At 50.5% G+C, this 15,584-nt stretch overlaps 8 protein-coding genes across 8 annotated transcripts; 4 read left to right on the top strand and 4 right to left on the bottom strand.

Annotated features, from left to right (window-relative positions):
* Positions 1–911: 911 nt before the first annotated feature.
* AKAW2_11983A (uncharacterized protein) lies at positions 912–2,450 on the top strand (the record flags this gene model as incomplete). The annotated part of the gene is made up of 4 exons (XM_041684527.1): positions 912–1,163; positions 1,251–1,389; positions 1,443–1,551; positions 1,616–2,450. 4 exons carry the CDS (start codon positions 912–914, stop codon positions 2,448–2,450), a joined length of 1,335 nt encoding a protein of 444 aa, XP_041538703.1.
* Positions 2,451–2,736: 286 nt separating this feature from the next.
* AKAW2_11982A (uncharacterized protein) lies at positions 2,737–5,031 on the top strand (the record flags this gene model as incomplete). The annotated part of the gene is made up of 4 exons (XM_041684526.1): positions 2,737–3,149; positions 3,200–3,227; positions 3,278–3,796; positions 3,844–5,031. 4 exons carry the CDS (start codon positions 2,737–2,739, stop codon positions 5,029–5,031), a joined length of 2,148 nt encoding a protein of 715 aa, XP_041538702.1.
* Positions 5,032–5,934: 903 nt separating this feature from the next.
* Positions 5,935–7,645, top strand: AKAW2_11981A (Zn(II)2Cys6 transcription factor domain-containing protein; the record flags this gene model as incomplete). The annotated part of the gene is made up of 2 exons (XM_041684525.1): positions 5,935–6,020; positions 6,088–7,645. The coding sequence occupies 2 exons, from the start codon at positions 5,935–5,937 to the stop codon at positions 7,643–7,645; spliced, it is 1,644 nt and encodes a 547-aa protein (XP_041538701.1).
* An 88-nt stretch (positions 7,646–7,733) lies between these two features.
* On the bottom strand, positions 7,734–9,760 carry AKAW2_11980S (uncharacterized protein; the record flags this gene model as incomplete). Its single annotated transcript, XM_041684524.1, has 6 exons — positions 7,734–8,013; positions 8,072–8,267; positions 8,346–8,946; positions 8,994–9,583; positions 9,635–9,649; positions 9,706–9,760. The coding sequence occupies 6 exons, from the start codon at positions 9,758–9,760 to the stop codon at positions 7,734–7,736; spliced, it is 1,737 nt and encodes a 578-aa protein (XP_041538700.1).
* Positions 9,761–9,947: 187 nt separating this feature from the next.
* AKAW2_11979S (Gfo/Idh/MocA family protein) lies at positions 9,948–11,122 on the bottom strand (the record flags this gene model as incomplete). Its single annotated transcript, XM_041684522.1, has 3 exons — positions 9,948–10,691; positions 10,743–11,027; positions 11,081–11,122. The coding sequence occupies 3 exons, from the start codon at positions 11,120–11,122 to the stop codon at positions 9,948–9,950; spliced, it is 1,071 nt and encodes a 356-aa protein (XP_041538699.1).
* A 606-nt stretch (positions 11,123–11,728) lies between these two features.
* AKAW2_11977A (Zn(II)2Cys6 transcription factor) lies at positions 11,729–13,284 on the top strand (the record flags this gene model as incomplete). Its single annotated transcript, XM_041684521.1, has 2 exons — positions 11,729–11,783; positions 11,831–13,284. The coding sequence occupies 2 exons, from the start codon at positions 11,729–11,731 to the stop codon at positions 13,282–13,284; spliced, it is 1,509 nt and encodes a 502-aa protein (XP_041538698.1).
* An 87-nt stretch (positions 13,285–13,371) lies between these two features.
* On the bottom strand, positions 13,372–14,358 carry AKAW2_11978S (phytanoyl-CoA dioxygenase family protein; the record flags this gene model as incomplete). Its single annotated transcript, XM_041684520.1, has 3 exons — positions 13,372–13,597; positions 13,655–13,882; positions 13,931–14,358. The coding sequence occupies 3 exons, from the start codon at positions 14,356–14,358 to the stop codon at positions 13,372–13,374; spliced, it is 882 nt and encodes a 293-aa protein (XP_041538697.1).
* A 1,050-nt stretch (positions 14,359–15,408) lies between these two features.
* AKAW2_11976S (uncharacterized protein) lies at positions 15,409–15,561 on the bottom strand (the record flags this gene model as incomplete). Its single annotated transcript, XM_041684519.1, has 1 exon — positions 15,409–15,561. The coding sequence occupies one exon, from the start codon at positions 15,559–15,561 to the stop codon at positions 15,409–15,411; it is 153 nt and encodes a 50-aa protein (XP_041538696.1).
* Between the last annotated feature and the right edge of the window lie 23 nt (positions 15,562–15,584).

Genomic DNA, 15,584 nt, shown 5'->3' with positions numbered 1-15,584 from the left:
AGAGGCATTCTTGTCTAACCCCAAGTGCCTCTCATCTTCCCTGCCATTTCCTTATGACCCCCACATTCCTAGGAAACAAGACCAAAAAGTGTCTATTGATGCCCGGCATACGTGAAATCCCTACCCCAGGCCACTGTAAATTGTCCAATCCTCGGGTAATGCGGCTGTGAACAAGAACAGGAGCGTCAGGCACCGCTACAGGAATCTCGGCCAACACGAATATTTTCTGGCACTGTACTCGTAGGGTGGCTCGGATATCATTGCTTCCCTTGTTATCTGGAGCAGCCACATCCGCTCTAGTGGTGCTTCGGCACCTATCGCGGCCCTTCCACTAGCGACTGCCAACACGTATTCAGCCGCTGATCCAAGAAATCAGTGAACAGTGGGGCCTTCGTCACGTAGCTGCCGTTAGCTAAACTTTCGCAGCCTGAATCACAACACAAACGAGTCATTGAGGTGGGCTGTTTATGTGGCTGGCTGAGATTCTGGCTGGGATTCTGGCTGGAATCTGGCTGGGATCCTGTTGAAGAGATCTGCTCTGCAGTAGTTGTCGCACAACGCATAGCTCGCCTGCTTCAAAGCGCAGACGTGTTGAGTCAGTTGCTTCCATATCCTCGGTCTACGCCGACTCCTCATACTGGGGACAACATCGATAAGGGCCGAGATAACCGCATGCGGCCTACGGAGATTAATGGCGTCGTAGTGCCAGCTGAGGGAAGATCATGACAACAAAGTGGAGACGAGAGCGGGTCAGGACTCGATCAATTACTCCGTATTGCGCGAGGCGACGACCCTCTGGGCATTAATCGTTCGCTCCAGCTCGCGTGGCCGATCAACCTGCGGTGAACTAGCCGATCTGATGGTAGGTGGGCTTGAACTAGTCGGACATATCAGATGTGAGGGGTATATAAATGGCACTTTCCGGACAGTGGCGATTCAGCAAGACTTCTACTAAATTCTTCGAGCTAAAGATGGAGCCTTCCCCGTTCAACATCACAGAACATGTTGTTGATTGCCAGCATATCCGAGAGTATGCCCGAGCGACTCGAGATAGCAACGATGCACTAAAGATTGCGGTCAAGCAATACACACCAAAGTCGAATCCAGATCCCCAACCTGGTGACGTGACCATCATTGGGGCTACTTCTGTTGGATCCCCTAAGGTGAGTCGGGACGTATATTTGCATAGTACAGTGCAGTTAGAAATGTGACGCCAGAAAATGCAAATCTAAATTAATGCAATGGCACAGGAACTGAAGGAGCCGCTGTGGGAGGAAATATATGAAAGGTTAAGCCGCCAGGGACTTCGCATTCGCTCTATCTGGATTGCAGATTCAGCCCCACAGGCTGAGAGCGCGGCCATCAATGCGGAAAACCTAGGGTTTGAGCGTGCGTTTCGACATGTCTACCAGCCCATTCGCCCCAAATTAACCCTATCATAGCATCATGGTTCGACCACAGTCGAGACCTGCTCTACATGATCAATAAATTCAAGAGCGATATGCCGAAACCTATTATTGGTGTCGGACATAGCATCGGAGTTGGGCAACTGTAGGTTTTCTGTACTTCTGTATCACATGAATACGGATACTAATACACCAACGCCATCCACCAGATTGGGCCTAACCCTGATGCACCCCCGGCTTTTTACTTCCCTTATTCTTATAGAACCAGTGATAGCAAAGAATTTTGCTTCTGGAAGAGGTCCAGCCTTTGGAAAATCAGCCATGATCAAGAAGGATACATGGAAGTCCCGCACTGAAGCAGAAGCCTATTTTCGGAAGGCACTCAAAGGATGGGATCCACGATGTCTTGATCTCTGGCTCAAATATGGCCTTCGAGACAACACCGCCGAAACCGAGAACCCCGAGTCCGCTGTCTGTCTAGCCACCACAAAGGATCAAGAAATTGCACAGAGCTTACGCCCCAACTTCGTTGACTTGCAACCCGGCAGCAACCAATCGGATTACTTACACGATCCTGCATTCTGGACCGATGTGACCGGCCATTCGGAAACTCTTCCGTTCTACCGCTATGAACCGATCGTGTTATGGAGACTACTCAAATACGTCCGGCCATCCGTACTATGGATCTATGGCGGAAAGAGTATTATGGCAACACCAGACCAACGTGCAGAGAAGCTCCAGCGGACTGGAACAGGGGTTGGGGGTAGCGGTGGACACAAGAATGGCCGCGTCAAGGAGATAGTGATACCGAATGGTGGACACTTTGTTCCGTTCGAGGATGTGGCAGGAGTCGCTGGACCTGCTGCTGATTGGATCAAACAAGAGACGGACAGATGGCATGAGGAAGAAGAACGGATCAAGAAGGGTTGGCTGGAACTGACCGCTAAACAGAGGGCGTCAATTCCCAACGAGTGGCTTGCGCAGATGGACAAGTACTTTATGAAGGGGAAGACGCGTGAAGCGCAAGTGAGGGCAAAGCTGTGAACAGATTCAAGGAAGTATATTGCTAAGTTCAAGTTGTGGGTGGACAACACCGGACAGACCTTGGCTAATTATGAATTATTGAAGCCGACTATCTACCCACATACATATATAAGTTCCACTAGTTGATGCACTTAGAGGCAGTGTAACAAAGACCCTCCAATGATGCTGAGATCGAATAACAATAAGTAGATAATGTCCGGCTACGGTCACCTGACATAAGAAGTAAACCGGAAGCGATTCTCCACGCGGCCGGGAAGCCGATGATCGCCTCAAGCTCTTTCAAGGAATGAGACGCATCAACGAAATGCCACCACCAGAACAAAGGGCTTCCACGCCCACCTCTTCACGGGCAGCTGGAAGATCACCACGGGTGCTCGCATGCGTGCTGTGCCAGCAGCGCAAAGTCAAATGCGACCGCAAGTTCCCCTGCGCCAACTGCGTCCGGGCCGGCGCGCAGTGTGTGCCCACTCTTGGCCCGCGCCCGCGGCGTCGCAGGTTCCCCGAACGAGAGCTGTTGGATCGCGTTCGGAGGTATGAAGACTTGCTGCGCCAGCATAACATACCCTTTGAGCCTTTGCATGCTCCTGTAGCGGAAGATAATAGGGTCGTGGAGTCTGGAGATCATGCTCGTTCTGAAGAACCTAATGTGGGGGAGGAGAGGGACGTGGCTGTCAAGGCTGAGCCAGTATACGCGGCTAAGTTGTGCTTCCGCAGTAAGGTTTATTGAGGTCGCGCTAATTGTTGGGTAGGAATTACTGGAAGGTTCTCAATTCAGTGGTATGTGTTATTTATGATCTAGGCTGAACTACGCTTACAGTGGACGTCAGTCTCAAGATACTGGGGAGATTGATTCCGATGATGACAGTGAGGAGGATGGCAATGATCTCACTCACTTTCAGTTCACTCTGGGAGGAAATGCCATAAACAAGATGTTTGATGAGGCATACAAGAACAACGACGAGGGGTTCATATTTGGATCACGCAAAGACAATGTGGATCTGTCGACATTGCACCCTGATCAAGTCCGGATATTCAAGCTCTGGCAAATTTACTTGGACAATGTCGACCCGCTGCTCAAAGTCACGCATACCCCCACTCTACAAGCACGTATTATCGGTGCTCTTAGTGATCTGACTCGTATAAGCTCGGAACTAGAAGCACTCTTGTTCAGTGTGTATAGCGTTGCTATTATGAGTCTCGACGATGATGAGTGCCGAACGTCGTTCGGGTCTCCGAGAAAAGAGCTTTTGCGAGGATATCAATTTGGATGTCAACAAGCCTTGCTCAATTGTAATGTGTTACGCACCGGGGATCGCGAGTGCTTGACTGCGTTGTTTCTGTATCTGGTTAGTCCGTCAAGTGACTTTGTCGTTTGTATCTCTAACCATGTCAGGTGTCTGTGAGGTATGAGACGGATCCGAGGTCTTCGTCCTCGATGCTTGGAGTTGCTATTCGAATTGCTCAACGCATGAGCATCCATGACGAAAAGGCAAATGCTAGATGTAGTGCGCTGGAGGGCGAGATGCGCCGGAGGTTATGGTGGTCGTTGATCATGTTCGACAATCGCATTGGCGAGATGTCAGATCACAAAACTTCAATGTTGATACCAACGTGGGATTGCAGCAAGCCTCGGAATTTGGCCGACAATGATTTGCAACCGGAGATGAAAGTCTTACCAGCTGCTCAAGCAGGTCCGACCGAAGCGTTGTTCATAACTGCGCGCAGTGAACTAGGGGACTTTCTGCGACATAGCGCCTTTCACCTAGAATTTGTCAATCCATCCTTGAAGGCAGTCGCCAGAGACACAAAGGGTGATGGTATGACTGATCTAGAAAGGAGGATAGAGGACCAGTATCTCCGACTCTGCAATCCAGACAACCCGCTTCACTATCTGACGATCTGGATGATACGCGGTTTCCTTGCAAAACACCATCTGCTTGAAGAATACTCGAACTTCTCGCCCGCACAGCACTCAGAAGCGCAGCGCAACAGCGCCAGCTCCTGTGCAATGCGGATTCTAGAGTCCGATACCAAATTGATGAAATCTCCCCTTACCAAACGGTACCGCTGGCATATTCATATGTACTTTCCGTTTCCTGCACATCTACATTTGATTCAAGATCTGAAGAAGCGGCCTACGCAGGAGCACGCTCATGAGATGTGGAAGGCCATGAGCGAAAACGCCGAGATACGCTTCGACGACATGCATAGATTCCATCCACTTTCTGAGATTGTGTCGCGAGATATTCTCCAGGCCTGGGAGGCGTATCAAGCAGCATTAGGGGAACTTGGAGAAACGGTAACGCCGCCATGGATCGTACAAAGTGCTAGAACAAATTTCAACTATCCGAATAACGACACGGGAAATTGCAGCGCAGAGCAGCCGAATGAAATGGAGGTCGCCCCTTCACTCTCTATACCCACGGATTATGGTATTCCTAATCTGCTATCCGGCATGGAAGGATTTGGCAGCGCAGCTTCCGGGTTTGGAGGATATTCGGACATATTTGAACAGGCTGTCCTGGAAGGTGACGCGTATCAGCCAGGCTGGCCCACGATGAGCTTCTACCCAATGTGGTAGGGGTGGTGAAGACTAAGCCTCGTTATTGCGTGCCCTGTACGGCTGCTATTGAATCGCGGATCAAGCGGATCGAATATAATAGTTCGACTGACGAGAAATTGCGATAGAGTTGTCATCGCGCAGTCCGCCCTTCTTCTTGAGAACTAATTACATACGATGAGTCTGATTCAGGTCATTTTTCTAAGGCCCAATGGAGGTCATGCGGAGAAGAGTGTCCAACGCAATTGTGAGTATCCTTGCTCACTGTTGCTTGGCTAAAGCATTCAAGAAAGGCGCTGATGATCCACTTCGCCAAATTTCAAGTATAGCAATTGTAGCCACCAACAATGCCTTGTGCACAAAATAAGCACGGTACCATTGCTAAGGAAGTGCAGAAGTAATACAGATGTTCAATCTAGTTTCACAGCATGATCTTGGGGGCGCAAATGGTGCCTGGCGCCACTCCGGGGCTCCGGCCCGGAGCGGAGCATGGAGCAGCCTCCGCTCACTGCATCTCCGGTTGAAACAATCTGACTAGGCGAGTCTGCCTGCCTGTCACATATTTAGATCATATTAATCGGATGTCCGGTTTGCCTATTGGGGGCTCATCAGTGGATCGAATCCTTCCGCTTTGCCCGATGGTCTTCCCCTGTGGGCCGTCGACGCGATGGCAGTGCTGCTCTGCTGCTCCGTCCCACCTATTGCAAGGCTAACAGGACCGGAAGACTCACTAGCAACCACTAACCTGCCATGGCTGCAGTCTCAAATCCACTATTGGTCAAGCCAGAACTTGGGGTTCGTCAGCCTAGTGTCCCGCCGCTACAACCCCAAGACCCCCTCACGCATTGCACATGTCTCAGGTTCTCTTCATAACCCTTCTTCCATTTCCTGACTTGAGAAACTGCAATATTGTATCGCGCAGCCATGTCTCGAAAGCCCACTACATCAGAACCGACGAAGCGGAGGAGAGCAGACGGCACAAGGTCGCGGAACGGGTGTCGCACCTGTCGGTAAGTCACTACCATTCAGTCCTCACTCGACTGCCGCGGCCGCTAATTCCTTTATCACATGCAACAGCGCCCGCCGTATTAAGTGCGACGAAACCCCAAACCAATGTAACAATTGCACATCAACCGGGCGCTCCTGCACCTACGACATCCACCGACTCCCGCGCGCAGCAAATAACACGCACCGTCATCCCCAAAACCTACTCACTCAAGTAACGGATGGCTTCCGCTGGGCGATAACATCTGACGAGCGGCGCTGCTTCTCGCACTTTCAACACTTTACAATCCCAGGGTTACTGGAACTCTTCGACTCGGAACTATGGAAACAGCTCGTCCTTCAGATCAGTTACTCCGAGCCAGCGGTCTACCACGCTGCGGTAGCCTTGAGCGCCGTACACCAGGACGTTGAGGTATCGGGGATGCCATTGCCAGGCCAGACTCGGCAGAATATCTGGCAGAAGTTTGCACTCGAACAGTCCGCACGCTCGTTCGGGATTCTGAGTCGACGGCATGCGAGTGATCCCCGCTTGCGAGAAGTCATGCTGCTCTGTTGTCTCCTGTACTCGCTCCTAGAGCTCCTACAAGGTCAATACGAGCGAGCATGCCACCACCTCCAAGGCGGCCTACGCATCCTCCGAGAGCTCAAAGTCCAGGAGCCTCTAGCAGACGAGACCGAATCACCGGTGGAGAAATGCCTAGTAGCAGCCTTCGTACAGCTCGATATCCAGTCGACATATTACGGCGTCGACGGGCCAGTTCTATGCGTGGACAACGAACTAGGCAAGTACCAATGGCAACTGAAGGAATCTGACTCCTTCACAAGCCTGATCGAGGCCCGTCAAGCTATCGAGCCCCTAGTCAGTGGCGTGTTTCGTTTCACATCGCAATCCTGGCCATTATCACCCGCCGACGTAGCAAGAAATTACAACTCCCTGCTTCCACGCCAATACCAACTCCTCTCTCAACTAACCCACTACGCCGAACTATTCACCCCATTCTACAGCCATGCATACCCCACCCTCACACGAAAAGAGCAACGCGGCCCCGACATCATCTACATCCTCCACCGGACCCTCACATTATCCGTCAAAACCTGCCTCCTAGCCAAGAACCCCGCCGTACTCGACCTCTACACACCAGAGTACCAAGAAGCATTATACCTCGTCGAGGCACTCTTACAGCGGTACCCCGAACGCCCAGCATTCACACTCGACGTGGGCATCCTACCCAGTTTATACCTGATCTCCTTCGGATGCTACGATATCCGAGTACGACTACGCGCCATCGAAGTGCTGCAGCAATGGCCGCATCGCGAAGGACTGTTCGAGTCGAAGTGGGCATCGTTTCTCCTACTCGAATTCGTGAAAGCGGATATCAAGAAGGATGCGGAGAATGTGCCAGCAGGAACGATGGATGAGAAGTCGGATGCTGGGTCAAGTTCCGCTGCGAGCTCGCCATCCGCTACGGTGGATCAGTATATGTCTACTGTGGGACACATTGAGCGCATTCAGCAGCAGATCATGAGTGGTCAGGACTTTGTCTTGCAAGATGCTCTGCAGAGCGCGGATTATTTGACTTCGTGGTCGTGTGTGAAGGCGATTGCGCCGAAGAGGGGGGCGCATGCTTAACTGAATACATCATACTGTGCCCACCCTATCTACAATATACCAAATATAGTATCTTAGAAAAGCGACACACATTGCTAATGATGGCCACTCAAGAACCACAATGATCCATCTCCTCCCACCCCCGCCTCAACCGCGCATAGCACTTCTGCATCGGCCACGAATGCAAATCACGCGTCCGATCAATAATCCCAACCAGCGCCTCGCGCTCCTCCCACTCAGTAAAATACTCCCCGTACAGAGTAATAGCTATCACGGCAGTGACTAACGCCGGATGGCAGTGGGCGTGGTGCACTGCAATGCCGCATATTCTGAGCACGATGGATCGGACTTCTGCTTCTGCTTTGCGATGTGCGGCACGGGTGGAGTTTCTGATAGGTTAGTTACGACTTTGGGATGTGTATTATGGATAGGGGTTGTAAGACGTACGAAAGGTATGGGTTCTGAGCTGTCAGGATCATATTAGCTATTTCGAGGTGCTGCACTGCAGTCACTTGCTCGTCGGAGCTGTACCATACTGTCGGGAAGAGTTCGCCGCGGGATCGGTCTGCTTTCTTTTCGAAGAGGGGTGCGAGGTCGTGACGGTAGTCGTGTTGGAGTTTGCGGTGGCGGAGCATGAGGCGATCTGAAGGCAGTCAGAGATGCTTAGCATGATAGTTGACGGAACGAGAAAAGACTAAGTTTGAATAAAGGGACCACGAACTCCATTCCTCACGCGTACCGTCACCCCAGCGCCACTTTGTCACTTCACTAGCGAGCATTACCAACGTGTTTGCAACAGAAGCCTTCCGCCAGTCCTCTGGACTGAATCGCATCTTGGGTGCACGCTGTCTCGTCAGCGCGTAGTATACCTCCTGGCGGATAACGATCCAATACGCCGCCGTAGCGAGAGACTGTTCCAGCCGGTGGGATATCATAGCGTCGATGATTCTCTGCGTGATGGCTAGAAAGTTCACCCTGTCTTGGGTGGACATGTCGTGGTCCTCGATATCCTCTTCCATTTCTTCGTATTGGCGGAGAATAACCGTGGCGACCATTATGTTTTCTTGTTCCGTGGGATCGGTTATTTCGGGGAACTTGAGGAGTTCGGGGATGCATTTGAGCGTGTATTCCACCGCTGTACATTTCTGCAGATTGGGGAGAAGTTGTCCGCGATAGCAAATCCCATTGGGTGTGGCGTATTGTGGGAGGCGAGATAGGTGGCGTGCTGAAACTGCGAATAGAGCGTTGCGGATGATGGAGCAGTGTTGGGCTCGGCGCGGTACGACTAGTTGGAAGTGTCGACGGTCGTCGCAGTGGTCGAACTGAGGTGTTTTAGTTGAAGAGGTATAGTAAGACATTGATGACTTACCCAGGGTGATATTTCCTCGATGAAATGGCGTAGCAGACAGGCCTCTTGTACGCTGGTCTGCGTGGGCTCGGGAGTGGAGAAAGCGCTCTGTGTTTCGATTGCTGTTGATGATGGTTGCATCCCATTGATCGAGGGATTTCTAGTAGGTGTGCTCACAGAATTCCACTCGTGTGCAATATAAGTCCGTCCATTGACATTAGCCGTATCCCCAGATACGACGTGTTGAAAGCCATTCCGGGACGGATCATAATGGGGTGAGCTTTGAATCTCAAAGTGACTGCCACGATGACTGCCATTATCCCGAGTCCAGACATGACGATCTGTTTCTCCGGATGCTGGTCTGTCGCATTGCACTGTTGACTCCTGGTATGGTGATGGGCTCTGAGCCATATCCATGGACTCTGGGAGTGAAGAGTCTCCGGAGAACAGCTTCCATTTCCTTGGCTGGCTGCTCATCCAAGATTGGTCTTTCGAGAAGTGCCCATCAAGCTTGGCTGTTGAACCTTGACGAAAGACCGACTTGCGCTGCACTGGCCTGCAGACCAAGCCTTTTTCTTTACATCGTGTGCATGTCGGTTGCTGTTTATCACCTGTACTCGAGTTGAGCAGACATTGGGCATGTTGTTCCGAAGCAGACCTACATCTCACGTGTTTCTCTAGTCAAATAGCATTAGTATACATAAAATAGATGAGTAATGCTTCTGTTTCCTACCGCGGCAGTTAGAGCAAGGCGTCCGTGCCTGTGTAGACTGCGAGGATGGTGGCATTGTTGGAGGTGAAGCAATTGGCGGTAACGGCAATTCGACGGCGCGGCCTACTCTTTTGGGCCAAAGCCGCCTTGAGGGGAAGTTCCCCACATCCCCGCATTCCTTGCATTCTCCCACGAGACATAATTTCATCAAGATAAGCGTTTCATTTCACTAACAATTCTATGAGCTTTGGGGCTATACAGGATCAGTGCAAGTCATTGCAGTTCACTCGCTCGCCACTCTCGTTAAACCGGACTACCTCCCCAGATAGGAGAGCCCGTTGCAGAGCTTGTCCAATTTTCATCACCATAATTCCTCGCTCTAGCGGCAGCGGAACTTCGGTATCCTTGAGCACTGCATTCACAAACTCGTTGGCTTCCACGGCAAATGCGTTCTCGAATCGCTCCCAGTATTCCGGCTGCACTTCGTGTCGCATACCAAGTTTATCGGCAAGGACAACGTTGTTCTGTCGCGGAATCACGTTGACCATCACCTTGCCCTCAGTTCCAGTGATCTCGGTGCAGACATCATGACCATGTGCCTGGGTCCGCGAGCAGTAGAAGTATGCAATCTTGCCGCCCCAGAACTCAACAACACCGACTGCATTGTCTACATCCGCCAGTTCCTTCAGCTCAGGGTGATGCTGAAGCGTGCCAGCTGCCCAACAAGCTTTGGGTGTCGGGTTATCCAAGAACCAGAGCGACAAGTCAATATCGTGGATAGCACAATCAACAAAGATACCACCGTTGCGGGATGCATATCGGACAAAGAAGCCCGTCTCATCCTTCAGGTCGCAGGTATTGGACCGCACCAAGAACGGTGATCCAATGGCCTTTTTATCGAAGATCTTCTGGCTCGCGTCCCGGTAGGAGGCATCGAACCTGCGCGAGAATCCAGCCATCACTTTGAGTGAAGGCTTAGCTCTCGCTGCGTCGACCACTGACTGGGCCTAGTATCGAAATGTCAGCGTGGGTTCATCAGTTACGGCACAGTAGCATACCTCTGCCAAGTCCGTACTCAATGGCTTTTCGCAAAGGACATGCAGGTCTTTGTTGATAGCGGCCAGAGATTGGCTTGCATGCACGTCGGTACTACTCGAGATCCAGACTGCTTGAAGTCCAGGGTGAGCCAGCATGTTGTCGTAGTTGTCATAGACGGTGATGCCAAAGTCTTTGTACTCCGGGTTGTTTATGGCCCATTCAATCTCGCTAGCATCAGTGCTGCAGACTGCCACCACCTTCGCCCGTGGGACGCGGTAGAGCAATGTATGCACATGACGTTTGCCCTAAATGTATGTTAGCACTGGCAGAATATACTGAGAATGCAAAAGATGCGTACCATCCGGCCAAGGCCAACAACTGCAATTTGGACGGAACTCATGGTGGCGTTTCTGGTGACGATTGAGTACTTGAGAAGTTTTTGATCTAGTATGCTTTCAGTGTGATTTAAAATGCATTCTGGGAATCATGAGCTCTATTTATGCGTTTTGGTGTTCAGTATACAGAAGCTGGTCACCTTACAATTGTATGTACAGCCGCCGACACTTGCCTAATACGGTAAACGGCTGTTGGCGGCCTTGGCCGCAGCCTCGCCGGGATATACCGGAATAGGCAAAATAGTAATATCATGCATTTTTCGAACCTCACAAATTGGCCCATCATTGTAATAACGGGGATTGAAACCCGATGTTGGATACTCGCAAATCGAACATTTGACATCGTTGAATTCTGGAAATGCTGTCGTAGAAGGAAATAATGCCCGTTGTCCTGAATGTGGAAGATCATGTGACCCACTCAGCGATAACCATCCGTTTGATGCTATCAATTTGTTATCCACTCATCCATCCCCGAACATGGCAACGATAGGAATCCATCTTGCAGTTCCATGCCACGACACAAGTCGCTAAGACCTCCAAGTACCAGCTAATCTTAATATCAGTTCTACATATGATTGTCGCCGGGGTATATTCCCCAACCGGCCTTCACCATGAAGAATGTTCGGAATGACTTTCTCCCTGCCGATCGGAAAATTGCAACCCGAGGTACGGAGATCGATCACAACTCATTGCAAACCCTGCTGACGCTTCAGACTGCCGTTTATGCACCAAAAGACGCATAAAATGTGATCGGACTATTCCACAGTGCCGTAAGTGCACTATTCGGGGGCTCGGTTGCCCTGGGTTCGACGCAGTTCAATTGAATTGGAACCATGCCATGGCACGTCGAGGGAACCAGTCTTTGACTCGACCTGGATTCAGTCCGCAAGATCGAGAAACGGAAGGCTACATCGTCAAGCATGGTACTTCTATCCTCCATACATTTGTTGTGGAGGCTAGTCCGCCGATCCCTCACCCTCTGACAGATGATGGTCTCGGTCGCCGCCAGTCATCGACGGTCCTGGGTGAACGACTGATCAACCATTTTAGCCGGCACGTTGTAAGCATATTCTCGTGGATCGACAGTCACAAGAATCCTTGGAGAAAGATCGTGCTGCCTCTGGCGCAAGGGTCTATAAGTGTCCGCCTGTCTATACTGAACCTCGCTGCTGCTCACTTAGCAGCCACATCTACTGGTACCATTGCATTACGTATGAAACAGGTCAATTTTAGCCTAAGAGATATTGCCTTACGCAGCCTAAACCAAGAGATCCAGCGCCAACTAGACTGTCATGCCGTGAAGCCCCCTGACCAGCTATGTCTGACTAGAATTCTCATTGCTGCGATTACACTTTGCCATGCGGAATTGGTGACTCGCGATTCGACTGACTGGACTACTCATCTACATGCCTGTCGTGCCATCGTAAGCAGGTATGGAGTGTGCGCTCGCAACGAGACTCTCGATCCCATGACACAATTTGCGATCAAAGAGATCAGGGACGTTGAGGTATTCAATAATGTCTTCTCCTTCTCAGGCAGCAGTAAAGTAGCGACTACAGCAATCGAGTTCCAGCCATGGACATTTACAGACCTGATTAATGACATTACTGCTATGGAAAGACATCATTATGGGTATCTCATTGAAGGCCGACAGCCACCTGATGTCAACTTCAACATCTGGCAAGCAAAGCTAGAGCAGGCCTCCACACAAATGAGTCTGTCGGATATCACATGTCTCTTGTCCCAGGGCAAGACTACGCGAGAAGGCTTTGAAGCTCTCATAGACACACATTATTACGCGTCGCTTATCTACCTTCATCAGGCTTTTGCATCTCCAACCGCAATGATGAAAACCGTCTCCTCTACCGTACCCATACTGCTTGATAGAATTCAAAAGGTTGTCTTGGCTTCCGGTGATGCATTCTCACAGGACCTCTTCTTCCCTCTGTTCATTGCTGGCACAGAGTGTTGGGGAGATGAGGATAAGCAACGAATAGTTGAACAGATTCTGCTAAAGCTACTTGTGACGACTGGGTTGTGGTGCAACCATAGGGCGCTGGACTTTCTGCGTGCATTCTGGTCCAGCTCAAGGCATCATGGCACCGGGAAATGGATACAGTATGGTCGAGATTCCAAACAACAGCTGGGTCATCTTCTTGTGTTCTGAGGTGGATGAGCTCGGAGAAAACTCCGTATCTAACAAACTATTGAATATCATCTGCGGATGGTTTCATGCAGCTCATATGTCACGCCATCACATATCAACAGTTTCTTCATCCTCAACGCCGAACAACACCCTCATCGGATCCTGATAATGCATGAAGCCAACACCGGGCTCGCAGACCCCATACCCTAGAAGTCTCTGGGCTTGGGGCTTCATGCTCTTAACTCGTTCCAAAGGAACGACCAAGAACTGGTTCTCTGCCGGACGCAGCGTTGGCTTGCAGAGGAAGATTCCCACCGTTTCGCGGTAATCGTTTCTAAGCGCCAGAATGGTCACCAAGTGCAACATGAAAAAGAAGAAAGGCGCAACCTACTCAGTGACATTCGCACCACCAGCATGATACAGATTCCCCAAGAATATAAACGCATCGCCTGGTTCCAGTTCCGCAGGGACGGTCTCTTCATCTAATGGTTGCCGCTCCGGGCTCCAGAGATGTGAGCCTGGAATGGCCACGGTCGCTCCGTTCTCCTTGGTTGTCTTAGTCAATGCAGTCACACAACCAATCATCACAGGCAGTTGAGAGTCATGTGGATGATAGTCACTGCTATCCTGTCAGCCTACTAGCCTGGCTTAGACCCTGCAGACATACTTATCATCACGATGAACCACCTGCTGCTTGCTCCCCGGTGTCACCCGGAACCCAGCCGTGCTAGAGATGATGGGCTTTCCAGACACCGTCACCTTATGATCGCCCCTCCAGAAGGAATAGCTGGATGAGACAAGTGCATTGGCGACGCTGATATAGGTCGGATTGCAAGCCAAGTCGACGCAGGCATCTGAGATGCCTAGCAGACCGGTAGCACGCTGGGTGGTTGGAGGGAATAAGCCATACTTGTCCGGTATATCTCTATCGAAGTGTGGCTTAAGATCTTGCTTGATTTGTTCGGCTGCATCGCGAGTGATTAGGCTCTCTACAATCACGCCTCCGTCTCGGCGGATTGCCTCGACGAGGACATCAGTAGAGGTAGCGGTAGCATTGAAGCGTGCGAAAGAAGGTTCATTGATAGAAGCAATCATTGTTCTTAATATAAATACCAATAATATGAGTCCAGAAGGGAAGAATAATGCAATTCCTGATGCCCTGGAAATCAGGGACATACACAACCACTATATATAGAAGACCCAAACCGAGTACACTATCCCCATTTCCCACCCAGAGATCAATACTAGAGCGTAGCACATTCCCCCTCCCCAACAGCCCGCCCGAAACCTTCTTCCCCAAGTCCATCATACCTAAGAGAATCCCAAACCCAATACGGCAAGACACGAGAGAAAGCTTAACCCCGCAAAGGAATCACCCTCCCTGGCGCTCAACCTATGAGGTAAGAACGAAACAAGCACTAGCACCGAACCAGTATCTCTGCAGAGAAAGCATAGATATGGAATGGATAATGGATATAGTTTTGAGCTGGCAGGAAGCTCTCGACGTATCATGAGTTGCGCTAATTAGAGCGGAATGTGACTTCATGCGTAATAAGAACTTTGCACATGAAATCTAGAGGTTAATCGGCCAGATTCTCACCCGCGCGTGATATTGCTGGTGCCAGTGCCCGGTCCTCGGCGAGCAGGCCAGAGAGAGAGACAGAGTCAGGGCTATGGGGAAGGTGGATATTTGGAGCGCAATGAGAAGTCTGTAGAGTTATTAGGTAGTATGAAAGATGCTCTAATGTACTATTTCCCGTGGTTAATATAGCTCCAACGCTATACAGGTCAGTTTGACGAGTCAAGTGTTTGCTCGGCTACATAGTATTGGTAAGGTGGTATTGCGACCATGTCAACAATATAGCGCTCAGTGGTAGCATAGGATATGTGTAATCTCATCGATTAGAAGTATAAAAACAGATACTATCCACAACCAGTCTAGACCATGCATAGTCATACAAGAATCGTTGTTTATTCGTTGCGTTTGAGGAGAAGAATAGCCAGTGTCTTGTCACTGAGTGTACCTGCACTCGCTAAGCAACACTTCTACCAGGAAATCAAAGCTTAAACCATTATGTACAGGGGATAACTATTATCAACGTGTTTGGGGAAGGGCCGGCCCTTTCAAATTTCGCCTAAGAGTCGTCAGTATTCCGACTCAAACTCGAGCTTCTGCCCAAACAATTCCGCGTACTTATCCTGCCAGTATTCCGCTATCTCCTGATAGTATGACGTCTTGTCGAAGGGTAGCTCCCAGTCGGGGCTATGTGATTCGGCGATCGTGAGGTAGGGGTCCATGATTTCGTCGAACCGGTCCTTAG

The sequence above is a fragment of the Aspergillus luchuensis genome, chromosome 1 (genome assembly GCF_016861625.1).
Source record: "Aspergillus luchuensis IFO 4308 DNA, chromosome 1, nearly complete sequence".
NCBI classification, from domain to species: Eukaryota; Fungi; Ascomycota; class Eurotiomycetes; order Eurotiales; family Aspergillaceae; genus Aspergillus; species Aspergillus luchuensis.
This window is presented reverse-complemented; position numbering and strand designations above follow the sequence as displayed.